At 42.4% G+C, this 19,393-nt stretch overlaps 1 protein-coding gene across 3 annotated transcripts in view; it reads right to left on the bottom strand.

The window, feature by feature from the left end:
• Positions 1–17,901, bottom strand: part of gabrg2 (gamma-aminobutyric acid type A receptor subunit gamma2) — a gene marked incomplete at both ends in the record, with an annotated part of 54,814 nt that extends 36,913 nt beyond the window's left edge. For 2 of the 3 annotated variants that reach the window (XM_083986220.1, XM_083986221.1), the window contains 2 exons: positions 610–677; positions 8,701–8,800. In XM_083986220.1, the coding sequence (XP_083842346.1) occupies positions 610–651 (42 nt within the window). Of the gene's footprint in view, positions 1–609; positions 678–8,700; positions 8,841–17,794 lie in introns of those variants that run through there. The other variant, XM_083986219.1, reaches the window with a different exon arrangement.
• Between the last annotated feature and the right edge of the window lie 1,492 nt (positions 17,902–19,393).

Here is a 19,393-nt window from a genome sequence, read left to right as displayed (position 1 = left end):
ATCTTACTGCAAGCAGCACACATTCTTAAGCTGTCACTCAAACCATGACAACAAGAGGAAATGATCAAAAAGCCTTAAAAAAAAAGAAAGAAAGGAAAAGTCAGAAAGTGTTTTATGTTTCTGAACAAACCACAGAGGCCTGGAACAGGTGACATCTCAGATTGTAGCTGATGCAATTGTTGGCAAGTACCAAGTAAAGACTTCACCTTCAGATCTGTAGCCGTGTGATGAGCAACATAACTGTTAGTTACATGACTTTAATGCTGCAATTCATAAAAACGGACCACGTTTGTCCACTGTAGCTCCACTGAGGCCGGTGCAGCAGTTAAATAGCTGAGTGACACCTGCATTGTGCTACACTACAAGGGCAGCAGGGGCAGCATGGTGATTAGGTGCAGCAGTCGATCCTCTGTGACAGCAAACATCTGCCCCGCTGGAGCAAAAACCCTGAATCTCTGCCAGAGGAGAGAAGCTGCTCTCTGGATCTCTATACTCTCACCTCCCTGAGGATGGAGGCAGGGCAACACACTTCTACTGTATATATCCTGCTTTAGTTAATAACAACAATGGTGACACATAATTAACATAAACATTTCCAGTGTTACTCACCATATTGATGGCATTCACTGGGCCGATGCTGTTGACAAACATGTCTGTGTGGATCACTGTCGGCTTGACTGCAAAGAAACACAGAAGAGTTTTCAGTCATGCACTTATACAAGTTAGATAGCAGGTGTGTTAGTAACATCATCATCATCAAATTATAATTTAAAAACAAGAATAAAATAGAAATATTGTCATCATGACGTGTGAATACAAAGGTGCAGGAAAACATCAGTGATGAGGTTGTTGTCAATAGAGGGACATATTGTTGTGAGTGATGTCTCATAAACAGTTTGTCAGGAAAAACAAAGTGTTGAAGTCCTGCAGCTTTTCAATCAGTTTATAAGAGATGAAAACTTCAAAGCTCCTCTGAAGGAGACAAACAATAACCAAAAGTTGAAACCAACTCCTTGAACGTCAGATGTCTCTCATTAGACGCATCATCAAACCAATACTTCATTTCAGTAGAGAAATGAAGAACATCATATTCTACAACATATTGGACCAATATTTTAATGGACTACTGATGAACGAGTGTGGCCATTTTCATAAACATCTTTTTGACCCAAGACTTGTTTATCCCGAGTTTTGCTCCGTGTCAAAACTGACGACTTTCTTTTCACTCCACTCGTGTGTATAAAATCAAAATGAATCACTCTGAGTGTATGGATATTCTCATTCATCCAGGCCATCGCTATCCCTGCACAATAAAATGAATCAAAGACAACTGGACTTGTATTGCGATAAAAGGCGAAACATCTTCCTAGACAAATACATCAGACTAGTGAGGACAAGTCAGACCGATGCGTTGCAGAGAATCACTATGAGGACTTGATCGGGTCTAGGAGACATCCGTTTGTCTGATAAAATAAAACCCAGGCTCAGATTCTCTCTCGTCCGTGACCAGACCCTCCAACAGGCTTCCTGCCAATAAACCACACACTTGTGTCTGTATTTATGGCCAAACTCTGACCCATTTACCAGGAAACCTTTTATTTGTGCCCTGTGCAACATCCCATCCATCCCTCTGTCTGTCCTCCCGTCCCGGAGGCCTGTGAGCTCCTCTCGATAACGAATCATTCACCCTCTCCTCTCACAGACCTGCCGGCGTTCGCCTCATTCTCACACTTGTTGGATGAAAGAGCCTCGTAAAGATTCTGACTTGACACAATTTGAGGAAAGGATTTCACATTTTTAACCTGAGGAATGATCAAGAATCAGCAGAAAACATCAGAGCAGCAGCTACGGAGGAAACGATTACACGTCTTTGGTTTTAATTGAGGGTAATTTCTTTTATATAAAAACTAGCACACGGACAATTAGTTGCATTTACGCCTCCATGTATATACTGTAAATGAATTATCTCTGCTTGTACACCTGCATGTATACATCTGTCCACTGCCGTGCATCTCGCCTCTCGTCTGCTGCCTGTACCGCTTTAGTGAGATGGACAGCCAGATGTCAAACAGGAGCACGGGCGGAGGGAAGTGGACAGCTTGGTGTCAGATGGACCTCCACGCTCCCTGTCAGATCTTCTTGCGCCAGCCTGGATCAGCTTCTACACTTTGCCATCTAATGTGTGTGTTTATGGATGAGTGGACACAACGTCTGAGAGCAGAGTAAGGTTAAGACTCACGCGGCCTCCAGCCTTGATGTGAAAGCTGGAGTGAGCGTGAGAGATAGAGACGGAGGGAGTGAGTGCAGGTCTGCATCCATTTTTCATGTCACTCTGAGGCATACATGGATGTACATGGCAGCGCCACCCTCCACACACACATGCATGAACAGACTCACACATACACATGTAATCACACATGGCACTCGGCGTATTGTTGCACTGGAATTTATATAGACTAAAAATACAAACTGGACTATTAGTAAGATCACATACAGCACTGTAGGCAGGACATTAACATAAACAGCTTAATTAAAGGAGAATTCCGGTCATTTTCTAAGTAACGCTCTACAGCTCTAGGTCCTCGAGTGCGACCATAGGAGAAAAATATGTGTAGGCCAGACCTAGCTCTCCTCCTGCTAGCTGCGCTACACTGCAGTTAAACAGTGAAGTAATGGGGGCAGTTCTTCTAACCGCGACTTTGGGCTCTATTGAGAGTGAGGAGTCACGTGCCTATGGTCGGCCATGATGGAAGGAGACGCTATCGGTTGCCAGGGGCAACACATCAGAACATCACAGAGACGCGACTAAATTCTAGCTCTTTTTTGCGCCAACAGATCAACAAATTACGAGAAAGAATAAGGAGAAAGTAAATCACTGGAGCAGTTTTTAACACAGCAGTGATTTCCGGCATTGTAAAACAGTAAATTACGGAGTAGACGATTTTGTTTTGCCCATAGACTAGTAAGGCTTTTGCCACCGGAATCCTTCCATCATGGCGGAGAAGGGGGGCGGGGCTCTGACATGGATGTATTAGGGCTCTGAGCTGTGACGACAACTCCTCACTCTCAATATAATGCTCAAAATATCACTACACATTAGGGATGTGGAGATTCACCGATTCATATCGGTGGTCCGATATAAACGTATGCGATGCGACTGCACCGGTAGATTCAGGCTACATCGGACATAATTTATGGTTGAATTTGCGATGCATCTCTTCTAGCCTTCTACATCGGTAAATTCCATGGTTAAATCGATCATTTCATTTTCCGAGGCAACCTGAATGCACCACCGCAAAAGCAGCAGCAGCAGCTGTAGTCAGAGCCGCCAAGAAAAGTAAACAGTCCGAGTGAGGCGGTGGGTCAATACTCGGCCGTCACCGGCTGTAACTAGGAGGAGGGCTGTGGTTGTGGCTCTGGTTGTAGTGAGCTGGGAGCGGTGGTAGCCGCGGATGCTAACCGCTAGTTAGCGGTAGCGGTTAGCATCTGGGACAGCTAGCAGGGCTAGTACAGGTAGCTCTCCTACTCTGCTGCACTGAGCTACACCTGAGCTTTGTCACTGGCTGGAGAGAAAACACAGACTCTCCACCCAGAAATGCTCTGTGCACAACAAAACATCTGTGACTTGTCTCTTTTAAGTTGTTTTGTGAAGCACTTTGTAAACTTGTGTTTTTAAAGGTGCTATATAAATAAAGTTATTATTATTATAATATAGGAAAAGACCAAACTGCAGAGGTGCCACTACACAAGACTAGCCCATATGATTAAGCTGGATTTCATTTCCACCATTTATTTCCTCTAGACTGTACCTTTCAAATATGATTTGACAGATTTTCCCTGTAAAAATTAACCAAATATAGGCTACATGCCTTAAATTGATACAGAGAGTAAAGCAGAATGGTATTGAGGTAATAAACTTGATATGGGAATAAACTCTCATATCACAACTGTATCAAACATCATATCGAACCGAATCTCTTTGTAATTAAGTCATATCGTTATCAAATCGCATTTGAATCGCATCGCATCGTGAACAGGAGTGAATCGTATCGCATCGTATCGACAGGAGCTTCAGTGTATCGTTAATGTATCGTATCGGTGGCAGCGTATCGAGATGCGTATCGAATCGGCCTCAGTGGTGGAGATATACAACCCTACTACACATGCTTTGCAACATCCACCAGTTCCTTAACACACAACACTGAGTGTGCATAACTCTGTTAAAAAGAGAGAGCAGTGTTAACGTGTATGTTTCCTCTGTTTACTCTAGCTTCCTGGGTAGACCTTACTAGTCGACTGTCGAGCTCGGGACTGTTTCCATATCAACAAAGACAAAAATGCGAGGAAAACGTGGATTTGGGAGGAAAAAAATTATTTTGGATGAGGGGAAAAAGCAGTTTTATTCATATTGATGCTTTTTTCCCCCTCCAAAATCATTTTTTTCCTCCTAAATCCATGTTTGATATGGAAACAGTCCCCAGCTCTACAGTCGACTAGTAAGGTTTACCCGAAGCTAGAGTAAACAGAGGTACGTGATAACTCTCACATTAACAGAGTTATGCACACTCAGTGTTGTGTGGTAAGGAACTGGTGGATGTTGCAAAGCATTGTAGTGATATTTTGAGCATTATATAGAGGCCAAAGTCACAGTTAGAAGAACTGCCCCCATTGCTTCACTGTTTAACTGCAGTGTAGCGCAGCTAGCAGGAGGAGAGCTAGGTCCAGTCTGCACATATTTTTCTCTGATTTTTTCCTATGGTCAGGTCGCACTCGGGGACCTAGAGCTGTAGAGCATTACTTAGAAAATGACCGGGATTCTCCTTTAATTCTCTCAGCCAACTGGAAAGTGTACGTCTTCATTAATGCATAAACAGGTGCCAAGGAAATGTCGCTGCATCATGCCAGTGCACAGAAAGTGGCTGTGAGAGAAGAAAAGGATTTTTAACATGATACATGCCAACACACCCACCACACCACACCACACGCTGCTGGTGGAATGAGCTCATAGACTCCAAAATGACCAAATGTAACGGCATTCATTACCAGTCGTTTAGACCCGTTCGTTAAATTCATTACAATAACTGTGTGCCCTTGTAAATGATGATGACGATGGAACAATCTCTTTTCTCGAAGGCAACGACCTTCATGAATGCCACATCTGTGTTATGAGTTAAGAAGGAAGGGTTTTCAGACTCTCTCTGTTCTGTTTGCTTCAGTTTTCATATGTACAGTAGCGTAGACTGCAGGGGCATTAAAAATAAATGAGCATCACAATGGACTTCAAAGGGAAACCGTGGCACAATCAGGGATGAATCTAAATCCGCAGCAATTCAGTGCTGTGAGGAGTAGTGGAGGACAAACTTTGCTTTGCCTTGGTTTTGGTCGGTGGGGTTGATTGGTTGGTGGCTCAGATGACAGTATAGCCGGCTAATTATAACCCCTCTGTAGCTGTGTAACTTGGCAGCAGCTGGAAGACCAACGCTGAAGGAGCGAGATCATAGCGCGTTTGAAGATGATGGTTAAGACGGCGGCAGCGCAGCGAGCCGCCCAGCTCCGCGGCAGCAGCAGCTCTCTGGGCTGAAGCTGCACCTCAAAGCGAATCTGAGCTGCTCCTCAATTTAGAGCAAAAAAGCCCACTTCTAAAGTCGCAAGAACAAAGATGATGCCCCGCGAAAAGTGTCACATTATGTGTCGCATTGCACATATTGTGCAGTGGCATGGACACGCCATGAAGGCGACCGAGTGTGAGGGATTTACTACATACTGACTTAGCTGCTTTCATCTCGTTCCATCAGTCAATTTATTGGTCATGGTGTAAAGCTGCAGTGGGTCAGAGGTGGTTGGGATGGAGGGGGGGTGCAGCATTAATAAATGAATATATATATTTGTATATGTAGTGTATACTTTTATACTATTATACTTTTTTATTATTATAATATTACTATTATTTTATTTATTTATTTATTTATTTTTTCCCATTTGTAAGCTTAGATATCACAAGTTGACTATTATTCTGATATCTGGCCGTTTGTGGATTAGCTGGGGTTAGGAGAGCCTTGTCTTGCATGTGTGTGTGTGTGTGTGTGTATGTATGTAAGTCCTGTAATGTGTTTCAATGTATTTGTTTTTCTTTGTATTTCTTTACCTGACATTGTATCATTGTATCTTTTTGTGGAAGGACCTCCTCGAAAATGAGATGATTCATCTCAAGGGGCTATCCTGAATAAATAAATTCAAAATTCAAAATACTCTGCCCTGATATTGGGAGAAACTGGAAAAATACTAAAACAAAATAGTGGAACGTGTCCATGTTACTGGAATGAAGTAAATGTAGCATCAGTGTGTGAGAACCTTCTTCCCTTCATGGTGCAGACTGTAGATTTCTCTCGTCCTGCACAAGACAAATGTAAAATGTCTCAGTTGTGACACTTTGACATGAGATGATGAGACTGAGGCAGAAGCAGCTTGAACACAGCGCGCCACCGCTGACCGGTGTCTCCTGGTCCAGTCGATAGAGACGCAGCTCACTGTAGCACACACACAGACACACACACACACACAGTGGTACAGTACGTCTTTATCATTCCCTAAGAGTATGTGACAGATTTTGACTTCAACCAGTTTTCCCGAGGAATACTGAGCCATGAATCAAGTATTCAAGGATACTGAACGTCTCACCCGTTCTGTGCTTTGCAGCTGGACGTGACAGGCGTTAAGACAAATGTGCACTCCTAGCGTAGAGCAGCGAGCCCTGCCCAGCTGTCTGTCACAGCGAGGGCAGGAAGCTACATGTCTGCACCCAGAGGAGAAAGCTTGCAGGACTGTGACAGACTGCTACTACCCCCACTGTTACACATGCATGTACGTAAACACAGGTACACACACGCTTTATAATAAGCCTGGCAGCCTGTCAACATGCAGCACAAACACACACACACACACACACACAAACACACACTTTGTGCTGGGCAGTGTGGTGTAATAATGAGCTGTGTCCTGAGTGCAGTGAAGAGTTCCACGCAGGGCATCAGGCTCCTGTACAGCTGGACCACCGTTTTCATTTCACACCATTAAACTGTCATCATTTCTTTTTTCTTTTCTTTTTTTTTCTCCTTCACTTCACAGCATGCAGCAGGGATATTAAAATACTTCATCAGGTGGCGTGAATAACATTATTACTGGCCAGTACCGGAGGTGAAACAAGTCACAAGTGTTAGCTGTGAAGTCCAAAACCTGAGTCTTATTTATCACTTTAGAATAAACTAAAAATAACACTGGAGAGCAAACTGATGAGGTGTGACTCCTGGGCTGACGTCTGGCATTTTAACAAAGTCAAATCCAAAACAAATACATTTCATTTTGGACCTTTTACAATGTAACTCGCAGCATCAGTGTTGATTTATCAAAGCTGACTGGTTTAATCCTGCAACACAGCACAAGTCGAAATCTTGCCAGACTTCTGTGGAAATAAATCTATCTAGCCAGATTTTGAAATTGTAAAAGCTTTTTCTAGCACAGAATTTTTGTTCTCTTTTTTGGCTTTTAAATTATAAATCAGATTTCCTTTGACTTCACTTGACTTTTTCTGTCTATTCAGCATGTGATTTTTTTTTTTTCAGTTCTTCAATGTTCTCAGACCCAAAACTAAAAATTCAAGCTTTCAAAAAATAAATCCTAAATACTGACTTCAGATCCACAAAAATCTGAAACAAAACATTCAGATTCAACATCCAGGAAACCAAGGACAAGCGATCGATTCTGCCTCAACTCAAACTGAAATCCAGCCAATCAGGTTAAAGGGATAGTTCAACATTTTGGCAAATTGGCCTCTTGCCATAATCCTTATAGTTTAGCAGTAGGTTCATTAACTTTTATTGTCGGTGCATGTTGTTTTTAGAACGGCGGAGCAGAGCCGCAAGCTGCTCAGAGCTACGCTATGGAGGCTCATGGGATTTCTTGGTTTCCCTCATCAAACTCATCAAATACACAATCCAATAACTCCAAAATGCTCTTATGGACAAGTTGTGACCTGCACATTCACCACGCTATGAGATAATAACAGAACGTTATGAGACAGAGTTGTTTCAGAGGTAAATGCAGAGACTGCTTGCTGAAAAACTGCCCCCGACGGAACGTGCATCAGCGGTTTTGCATGAATTTGCCTCAAAAACAACTCTGTCTCGTAACATTCTGTTATTATCTCATAGCGTGGTGAATGTCGGGTCACAACTTGTCCACCAGAGCGTTGTGGAGTTGTTGGATTGTGTATTTGATGAGTTTGATGAGGGAAACCAAGAAATCTCATGAGCCTCCGTAGCGTAGCTCTGAGCAGCTCGCGGCTCTGCTCCGCCGTTCAAAAAATCACTTGCACCAACAATTAAAGGTAACAAACCTACTGCTATGACTATAGGGATTATGTCAATGGGCCAATTTGCCAAAATGTTGAACTATCCCTTTAAGACTCAACCTCAGTCGTCCTCCGATGCAGGAAGATGCTAACGAGGACACAACCACTTCACAACCTCATCAGGCTGCCACTTGTTCTTGTATTGTGTGTTTTCGTATGATAGACAGGTGGCTCGTCCAATCACCTGCCAAGTATTTCATTGCATTGTTTTTGTAACGTTGCCCATAATCGTGGGCTGCGTTTCTTTGTGATTCCGTGACTAAACAGATCATCTGTGAAAAATCAGCGCCCACCTCCGATGTCAGGTCTGAGTTTGTTGTCATATCCATCTAGTAGGCTGTTTAGGATGTGCGTGACGTCACTCTCATACACTTTGGGAGTCAGCACCCACGTCTTGTTAGCCACCTCATCATCGTCATCAGTCTGGAAGGAGCTGCGAGGAGGAAGAGAGAGAAAGAGAAAATGCATGCAATCAATAATTTGGTTTAAAAGGAGGGCGAGCAGTTTCTCCACACAGACGTGTTAGGAGAGAAGAGACGTAGACAGTTACAAGTCTTTTAAAAAAGAAATCTCAACTCAAGGTCAGGAGCTAAAACATTTTCAGGGCTTTTTCATCACCACATCATTTCCACACACACTGAGATTAATCTTCCCATTTTGTCTCTGTCATTTCTCACACATTCAGTGCAGCACTTGTGATGGAAGACGTGCATTTCTCATTTCCTTCACACCTGCTCTGCAAATCCTGTTTTCAGTGACTTCAAATTCAGCACCGGCCGACAGTAGATCATTTTTTAAAACCTGAGATAAAATTCCTGCAGCATCTGCCCCCTTCAACATACTGTATACTGTCATATGCAGAAAGCTAAGACCATTTAGGGCAGATTGTTTTAATAGGGAACCCAGACCACATCAGATAACAACGCACTAGCAAACTGTCTTCTGTAACATCTGGATTTTTTTTTTTCATAATTCAATCATCCTCACTCTTGTTGGTGCCAAAATAACAGAGGGTATGATATCGACACATTGAGAGGAAAATTATGTTGTTATCTCTGAGGAGATTTTAAACTTTCCTTTCATCGTGTACACTGAAAATCACATCAGTGCATCATCACATCAGCTGAGAGCCTCTATCATCCATGTGACACAGCAGTTTAACCATTACAGTATGTGTGTGTGTGTATGCATGTTGTCAACAGTTACAAACACTGGCCATGTGAGCTCAGACAGCTGATGGTCATATATAAATATCAGTTTATATTTTATAAAACAATACAAATTCTCCTTCAAGATTTCAATAATGCTTATTCTGCTTTTTTTTATTTTCACTCAATAGAAGTTTGAATGTGGCAAAATGACCAGCAGGAAATCTAATTAAACCTCTGTCAGGAAACTGAACCAAATCAATAATATAATTTATTTTGATTTCAAATTCTAAATGTTAGAAAAACAAACTCCAATATTCCAATATTCTGCTTGTGTCACAGTTCTGTCCTCACACCTACTCTCTGAATACAGACACACACACACACACAGAGCACTCTTGATGAAATACTAGATAAATTAACCCCCGGAGTCAAAGTACTCGACTGAATTAATGTGAAATTACACGTACAACCAACATCCAAATTCAATTTCTTCCCACCCTTCCTCCGACACCCACCACCACTTCAACCCATAAGATATTAAAGCCCTCAGTTTTGAAGTCTACAAAAATATAATGAATAAATTCGAAAAATGGCAAAGTTTAAGAACTTGATGGCAGGATTGTTTGTCATGTCATGAAAGAGGTTTTTTAGAGCCCCTGAGCTTTTGTGAGAGCTGGAAGAAGACAAGGCAATTTTCCTGAGTTTACCTCCTCATCTCAGACGCCTCAAACTGAAGGGATAATGATGTCTCAAGAGCCCCCGACCACAAATACCACCACGGTGGAGTAGTAAATGTTTTTCCTGCTCTCCCACAGACAAGGATGATCTCAGTAAATTGTACGTCTGGAGTGAAGATTTATTCTCTGTTACAATAGAAGATAGTTTTCACATTTGAGAGCTGAACAGAAGATGGAGGCGCATGATCTCCCAGGAAAATGTTAATATGCTGACGACGTCACGCTGCCTCGTCAGGAGACTCAGAGCTGCATGATTATACCTGCAATGCGATGAGAGGTGAACATGTATGTACTGCGTGTGTGTTGGAATGAGAAGAATCAAACTCATGTAAACAAAAACACAGACTGGATTTGTTCTACGTCTTTTCATCCAGTGTGTTTCCACAGTCTGTGTGTAATTAGTGTGTGATTTACCAAGGCAGCAGTTTATTACGTAATCAACGTCTGTGAACTGACTTCCACGTGTGTGTTGGACATGAAAAGATGTTTGAAAAGGTTCAATGGTTGTTTTTCATTTTTTAGGATTAGAAACCTCAAAGATATATTACGTAATGTGAAGAAGTCACAACATCCCCAAACACTTAATTAACTTTGAGAAGAGTTTGTGAAGCTACAGCAAGAGAATAATCAGGTTTCTTAAAGCAGAAGTAAGCGATCCGGTCGTTTTGGCTAATGCTGCGTTCCAGGCAGGCTTTTGAAACCGTAAATTACAGCTTCAAGTCACGACTTACGACTTTGTAGCGTTCCAGGCAACCCGCAACTCGCGTTTCTCCGACCTGTTGCCTGTGAAAGTCATTATAACGGCCACTCGTAACTTCCGACCTGTGAACTCGCACCAGATCGAACTGGTACGACTTCACAGGTCGGAAAAACACGAGTTACGGGTTGCCCTGAACGCACCATAACGTCTTGTCAGCCGATGGAGTTAGCAGCCCCCGCCCTCGTCATGGATCTACTGGTCCTCGTCCCTACGTCACCACATTCACGCGCATCCCTTGGCTGCACACACAGCCCTGCATGCCGTTCTCTCTCCTCATTGGATAAAAATTGTAGGATACAAGAAATGTTTTCTCCTCGGCTCAGAGCTGAGCAGAGTGACTGACAGACCCGTGTTTCGGTCCAAACACTCTATGTAAGTGATTGCTGTGGGAAGATATAACTATTTAAGACTTATATTAACACAAAAATATCGCTTACTTCTGCTTTAACTTGCGATGGATGTCTTTTTCTCAACGTCTTGGTGCTTTGACCTTCATCAGGCTGAAGGTTGCTGTTCATCTTGCTCCTACACACTGGCCTCAGCTCAGTGGATATTTAAAGTGTTTCTGACTTCTATTTTGAAACAACAGGTTTCTTGTATTTATTCCAAATCTATTTCCACTAAATGTGAAACAGCAAGAAGTGTAGACTACACCACATACTGAAGCTCAGAGACTCCCAGAAAACATAAGGGCTGCTCCAGAGCTAGGTTCTTTTAAACCAAAGTTGTAAGAGTTTCTGTTTACCACAGCTTTTTATTCAATTATATTTGACAGTATTTACTTCTATGAGATCTTTTGCCCTGCGCTGTAACTGCAGTTTGTGCTATGCACCATCTACGTTGTTTAACTCTTTTCAAATCGTGTAATATTTGTCCTTTAACATTGCATTATTATTTTATTCTTGTCCTAACACTTTAATTGCCTTCATCTGGCTCATCTACAGTTGACTTGACACCACAGTGAACATCTAGTTCAGCTTCCAACTGTAGCTTCTAGATCGAGACAATTAAAACGACTCTGCAACAACCTTCCCTTAATGAACCACTGTAAACGTGCACATTGTATTTGGATGGAGCTAATTTCCCAATGTCGAATAAATGCATGAATAAATAAATTAATGAATTAATAAAGCCTGAAAATTGTAAGAACCTTGGAAATATCTAGTGGAATTTCCAATCACCCACATATTTCACATCTCCAGCGATCTCTCCTCCTCACATGCATATGCATTAACGAGAGGCCTACTTTACTAATTACATGCAAGTTGTGGCTCAGATAACAGCAAAAACCTGCATTCTGAGCTGCTTGATAAATAACACAGATCTGTTTGTGCACAGAACACGTCACAAACGCAGCAGCAGAGACAAAAGAATAACAGTGATAGAGTCGTATATTGTAGTGAGTCCTCGAGCTGCCCGGCTCCAGAGAGGGAGGAGATGGGCAAAAGCACAAAAGAGCAACCTTGAAACAGTTCTGAGCTTTCAATGAGAGGAAAAAAAAAGAGGCTTCTGAATGAAATAATAAAGAATGGTGGAACAGGAAATGGCGAGGAAAAGAAAACACTGTTTCCATGGTGAAGCACAAGGACAGAAGCCCTGATAGCTTTCTCATGTTCTTTGGATGGGTGCGAGGAATAATGTTTTGACCAGTGCTCTTTCTTAGACTTCATTAAGTGCCATTAAGTGCCATCCATCTCCATCATAACACTAGTGCCTAAAACATTAAATCTTAATTATTTCACTCAGGTGGAGCCTTTTAGATACGCCTTGCTGGATGTTATTAAAAAAATATCCAGGGAATACCTGTCTTTGACACAGACATGCAGCAGGATAATAAAGAGGGCAGAGAGGAGGATGTGAGAACCTAAAAAACCTTCTGATGTTTTTTTTAGGCGGCTGCAGTTTTAACCATCTATATTCATTTTGCTGAGTATCTCGGTGCATATGGAAAAGCTCCAAAGACGAGCAGATCAAAGGAAGAGCCATGTGTTCTCCACTGCAGGCAGAGCTGAGCTGTTGCCTGCTAATTCGGTACCTGGAGGTCCACAGAGAGGCCTGCGCCAGATATGTGTGCATCTGTGCTGTTGTGTGTTTGTGTTTGTGTGTGTGTGTGCATTTGAGTTTGTTTTTTTCATGCATATGAATTCCCATGTCTCCGTGTGTAGTGATGTTAGAGAAGTGGAATTAATGGTCGTGCTCACAGCCTCCTTTATTGAGGACAGTGTCATAGTTTCATGCATCCTACCCATCACATCATCGTCATCATCATCAGGCCATTTTCATCTGCTCTATATGCTTCAGTCAAAACAACACAATGATCTCGACTAGGGCTGATCCATTAGACTCATTTTCATCGTCATCGTGATATCAACATGCACGATAAACACATTGCAAAGGCTGCCTGAAATGCCATGCCTTCACACGCGTTAACAACAACAACAACAATGGCGGACTTCTGTCAAGTCCCTCAACGCCACGTCTGAAACCTGTCCATGTGGCATCGATCAGCATATTCGGTCTGGCACGACTTCTTGTGTTTAGTCGAGTTTGTTTACAGAGTGCAAGCTTTCGACTCTTCTTTTCTGTTTTGGGTGTATTTGTGATTGTGATTTGATATTTGTGATACAGCACCACTGCAGGCCTGGCATATAGTGTATTGAGTCTAACTGTATGGTTAACATGCAGACCTGGATATTTGCTTATTTATCGCAAATCATATGGTCATCACACATCGGACATTTTGCCGATATCGTGCAGGCCTAATCCCAACGATGCAGCAGATCTGTTAAAATCAGATCTCATGTTTCCTCCAACACATGGATTCTCAAACTGTGGTGCGCAATCTGCCACTGGGGGGTGAGTGACATGAAAAGGGTAATGCCAGCGCTATGGTGTTATATTTCATTTGTAAACTTTAATTAAATTAAGTTTTTATAAAAACAAAAAATGTACCCGAAATGCCCTTGTCTTGCCAGCAGCCCAGCTACTAGGCCCGAGCAGGAAGTAGCTTGCTGTAGCTTGACAGCTAGCATGGAAATATGCAAAAATTCTGAGCTGGTTAAAAACAACAAAACTGTCATTCTCATTCGTTCTTTGTGTAGTGAAGTATTTGATTAAAATGACTGGTGTTATATTTTCCTGGCTTGCTTGACGAGCATACTGTAGACTGTAGGCCTGTTACTGCACATTTTGTGACAAGTTCTTACCATTTGATTCAACTTCAATGCAGATATAGATAAAACAGGGTGCATGGTCTTAAACGTTTGCTCTAACACATGAACCCCCTCCCCCTCTCTGCTGCAGAAACACACGTCAGGGCTGAGGAGGGAAATGAGCGCAATATCACTTAAAGCAAACAGCTACGTGCCGTCACCATTAGCATCCACATCAAGTTCCCTTGAGATATTATCTTTGTATGTTTTATACTGTAGCTAATGAAGGAACCTAATTTAATGAACCCTCATGCATATTATTAGCCAACATGAAATTGGTCCGGCCCCGATGGCAACAACCCAACAAACCACTCAAGTTCCTGCTACAAAGCCTCTTTCTCAGCCGCTCCCATTAATAAAAGAAAATGACTCAACACAATGGCCACTTTTTTTCCCCCCACTAATTAACAAACTGTAATCATTTGAAGTGGATGTTAATTGTTCCCCTGGTTAACGACGAGGCTGCAGCAATGTACAGGATTGTGACTGCAACCACACACAAAAAAAAACAGCTGGACCTTGTGTTGCCTGTTCTCCATTTACTGGCTTCACTCACCTGATCACATAGATTAGCTCAGTTGACTTGTTTCTATCAGTGGTTAACTACAATAAACCAGATCGAGCCAATTAGTGATGGTGCCAATATTGTTGAAGCCTCAATTAGGAATTTCTTGGATTATTTCAATATGAGCTGCAGCTCAAGTGTTGGACGGACGACAGACGATCACAACAACAACTGCTAATGCAACAGTGATTGTTTGTAGTCAGCGATAAAAGATCTGATGCATGTAAAAACCACCTGCTGTCTGTTTGTCTCCTTCAAAAACCCTTTTTCGAGAAAGACAAAAACAACGATCTATATTTATCTTGCACAGAGATCATCAGAGATGACTGTGGTGCTTTCAGCTTGGAAATAACAAGCACGTTACGTGCCAACAGCCACGACCCTGCTTCAAGTTTATTGTGAATAAATGGGAATAATCACCAGTGCTGTTAATTCAAAGCCTCCCCAACTCTATCCCAGAAATCTGAAATCCCTCTGACCTTAATACCTCCTGGGTGACGAATATGACAGAGTCTAAATTGTAAGCAGGAGGCAGCTACTGTATGAGCTTTGACTGTCATCTTCTACTGTCCTGTCAGATCCACAGAGGACACACGCTGACATCTGCTTACTATCCACTCCATTTTTGTGAAATATGCAGCATAAATAAATATATATGTGATCATCATCAGTCATAATTGGGTTACATGACAGAGTGACAGTCCATCACAATAATACATCTCTAACCCTCTTTGCACGATGACAAGAGCCAGATAGTATACGAGGGCTTGACTCCAGTGAACTGAGGGTTTCCCCGTTTGAAGAGATGGAGAGTTTGACTCATAAACACTGGTCATTTATATTTAACTGATGTTTTTCAGCTTTGGGAAAACTGATATACAACTTGTGACATGTGAGAGTCCATGAATTTGACTTGTAATTTAAACCACATCATCCTCACTTAGAGAAGCTCGAAAAGACACTGATCCATAATCATTATTCATCAACTGTGATTAATTTTCATACACCGCCGTTGATCAATGCAAATGTGAACTTTCTTCTTTTTTTAATGAGATGAGATTAACACATTATGAAGGATATTTAAACCATGTCTGATTGCAGCTCAGGTTAGAGAAGTAAACATGGGAGAAGGATAGTAATGGGTGATTGAGCAAATTTTGCCACTCTGACATCACTCTGACATCACACTCCCCTCCTGTCATGGCCGAAACATGATCCCGACCGATGGAATAACACGTTGACCAAAACACTGGGCACCAATTCCCTTTCTCTTCCACTTCCTCCTGCGGGTGTTGTTGATGCTGCGATACCTTCGATGTGAAATTGACTGTGCACTGGAGTTAATGTATGGTGACGCAGTCGGGCATCACTACACATAGTAACTGTCAATGAGTCACAAAGTAGCATAGATTACTGAGAGCACGCCTGAGGCCTTGAGAGAAGACTTATGTAAGAGGTCTCACACATGAATCACAAATGACTTCCAATGCAACTTACCCCGGCACAAAAAAGACTTGTCTTTTCATTAATTAGAGAGGGCACAGGACCTGCAAATGAAGTGTGTGTGAGTGGAGGAAACGCCTGATGGTCACTGGAGGAGGTTGGGTGGGGGGTTAACATACACACAACCTTTATACAGGTGCAGACATCCAAAGCTCGCATGAATCTTTAAAAAAAACATCCAGATGTGTCACCTGCATTGATCCTCCCCTCACTTCATTATCCTCCAGTCGCTCATGCACAACCTGTAACATCCCTAACCTGCCTATGGATCTCAATCTCTGCCCGCCATTCAATGGGACAAGGTGTAATGTTTACTCGAGCATACGGTGAACGCTACTTGTGCATACGATTACAAACGCACAGCACAGGCCCTGACAGCTTGCATATACGTAGAAGCCCCCGAGGCTGCCACCATCACCACGACGGTGATTGAACGAGCTGATTTATCTGCCTCCATTTTTCACCCTCCAGCAGCAACACAAGAGGGAAAAAAAAAAGATGCGAGGAGCCTGTAACCACCCGCTGCCTCCTCACTGTTCTTATCTCAGCACAGGAACAAACCCAAACCTGCGCTTTAGTTACAGCTGAAATGGATGTTTCCAGTCTATGTGTGAATGTGTGAATGTGATCAGTCCATATGTGTTGTCCCTGTCCTTATTGTGCCTCTACACTTGTATCCTCTGTGATTGTCTGCCATTTTGAAAAGCTTTTTTTTCCTTCATATATATATCATTATTATTATTTCACATACGTGGGACGAACCCTCATTCACACCCAACTTCTCTTCATCAGGCTACCAAAGACCGTTTGTATTTATCTTTTTCCCACTTCGGCCACGTCCGACTCATGCTCCAATAATGAGGCTTTGGCTCTGAGAATAGACTTGATCCTTGAAGGCAGCTTAGCAGAGACTCTGTGTAGCCTTAGCTTCACTCAACTTAGCCTGCCACTATGCTATTTCTAACGTCGGCCAGATTGAGAGAGAGAGATGCTGGACAAACCGTCTCCTATGAACATGTTTATAGGACTAAAACATCAGTGAAATCACAAGACGCTCACACACTGAGATATTTACAAGAATCTGTAGCTGTTCGTTTTTTTGTCTTTTGCAACAACCACAAAAAAATGATGATAATAAAAAAAGACATGATGATGATGGTGGTGGTGATAAAGGAAACATCCCAGTAACGCGATGCATGTGTCGCTGTCGCCAGGTAAAAAGATAAAAATCACACCTCTACATTAAAGCACCGTTACATTTAAGTGTGAATTATAAGAACATAACATGCGTTTGTTTCTGCTGCTGAAAGCGGAGGAGCCACCGTCAGCGGGGCTGGGTGGCGATAGATGGAGGCACAGCACAAAACCATGTTGTTAAAATGTAAAGAGGCGCTGCCGAACGCAAGAAGCGACACTCGGTGCTGATTCTGAGAGGAAATATTCGGCGGTGATATCTTACCTTGTAGGGAGATTAACCACAATAAAGACCCAGAGGAAGAGCTTCAGGGGGAGGGAAGGCTTCGCCATTGCTGTCGAGCATTTGGAGGCTAAATTGGGTGAAGCCATCATCATCACCATCTTCGTTTCCTCTCTATTTTTTTTTTTTTTTTTTTGCAGATGGACGTGTCCGTCTATTTACTGTGTTTCCTCTCTGCGATACATTACGCACGTTAGCGGCAGCGGGTCTGCAAACCTAGACCCGAGGCGGACGTGCGGTGGAGTGAAATCAGCCACAACAAAAATCGATGCGAGTCGAAAGTTTGATTTCGTATCGCTCGCTTCGCTTCGCCCGCTTGTGTTTTTTTTTTTTTTTTCCAGGCTGCGTCTCCTCCGCTGCTGAACCGACAGCCTAGCAGGGCCCGAAAACTGCCTCAGACGGCGAAGCCCCCCCCCTCCCTCGTAATAAGCTACTCTTAATATCGAGCAGCTGAGAAAAGCAGTGGAGCCTCGGTCTGAATGCAGATTAACACGGGGGTCAGAGAGGAACTGATGCACGTTGCTGCAGCACGGACCAACACATGCGTGGTTTCACCGAGCGGAAGCAGCGGCTCCACAGAGCAGGAGAAGCGTTAGCTTGATGCTACAGGGAGAGAGGGGGGGAGAAAGAAAAAATGGTGGTTTTCATTTTTTACTGCCAGCACACGGTTGGTGTATATACCACGTGATGAGCAGTATATGAAATATGTTTAACATATTTCAACATGATAAAATGACAAACCAAAACATTTGACAAACAGTTTTCCTGCTGGTGGGAGTGTACAAATAAAACCACTTAAAATTAATGTTACAGTTTTGTTTTTGTTTTTTAACTATTGCTATTAACCTTTTTTCAGTTCTGTAGCCACAAATCTAACAACATCAGTCTGTGTGGACTATACAACACATTATTTTGACACTACAGTAAATACACATTTAACAAATTTAATAGATGCTTTAACTTCTTTAACAAGCTCAACCATGCAGATTTAGCTAAATTTTCAACAGATATAAGCTCATGATCTAAACCTAACCTGTAGGCTAAAGTTGAAGAGAACATCTTCACATTGTAGGTTGCAACTGTTGTCCTGTTTTGTTGTTGCTATTGAAAATCAGCTGATTGAAGTTATGAAAATAGATCAATCAGCTGATTCCATCTAGAAAACAGGTGTTGAAGCTCTTTCAATCATGACCTCTTTGGGCTGATCTTGTGTTAACAAAAACAACACAAAAGCGAAGGAGAGGAAGACGAGTACAAGGACAGAAAAAGAAGGTGTCTGTGTAAAATTGATGAGAACATGCAGCAGTGGAGGACTTTGTATTTTTCTTTTTTTTTCTTTTTTCTGCATCTTTTTCTTTTGGAACAGGTTGAATGGCAGCTATGATACAGATTTGTCCTTTTCTGCAGTGATTTTCAGTTGCAAAAAGAGTTTCATACTGCAGAAATTCCTTCAATCACTCTCTTCTTTGAGATGGGTTGTTCACTTTTTGTGTCCAAGAAATATTCATGCACTTACTAAACCCAACAAAAGACGAATGAGGAGAGGTAGTAGAGGGAGTAGAGCTGACATGTGTGAAGTGA

This window comes from Trachurus trachurus (genome assembly GCF_905171665.1).
Source record: "Trachurus trachurus genome assembly, chromosome: 14".
In the NCBI taxonomy this organism is placed as follows: domain Eukaryota; kingdom Metazoa; phylum Chordata; class Actinopteri; order Carangiformes; family Carangidae; genus Trachurus; species Trachurus trachurus.
Note: the sequence above shows the minus strand (reverse complement) of the source record. Positions and strands in the feature narration are given on the sequence as shown.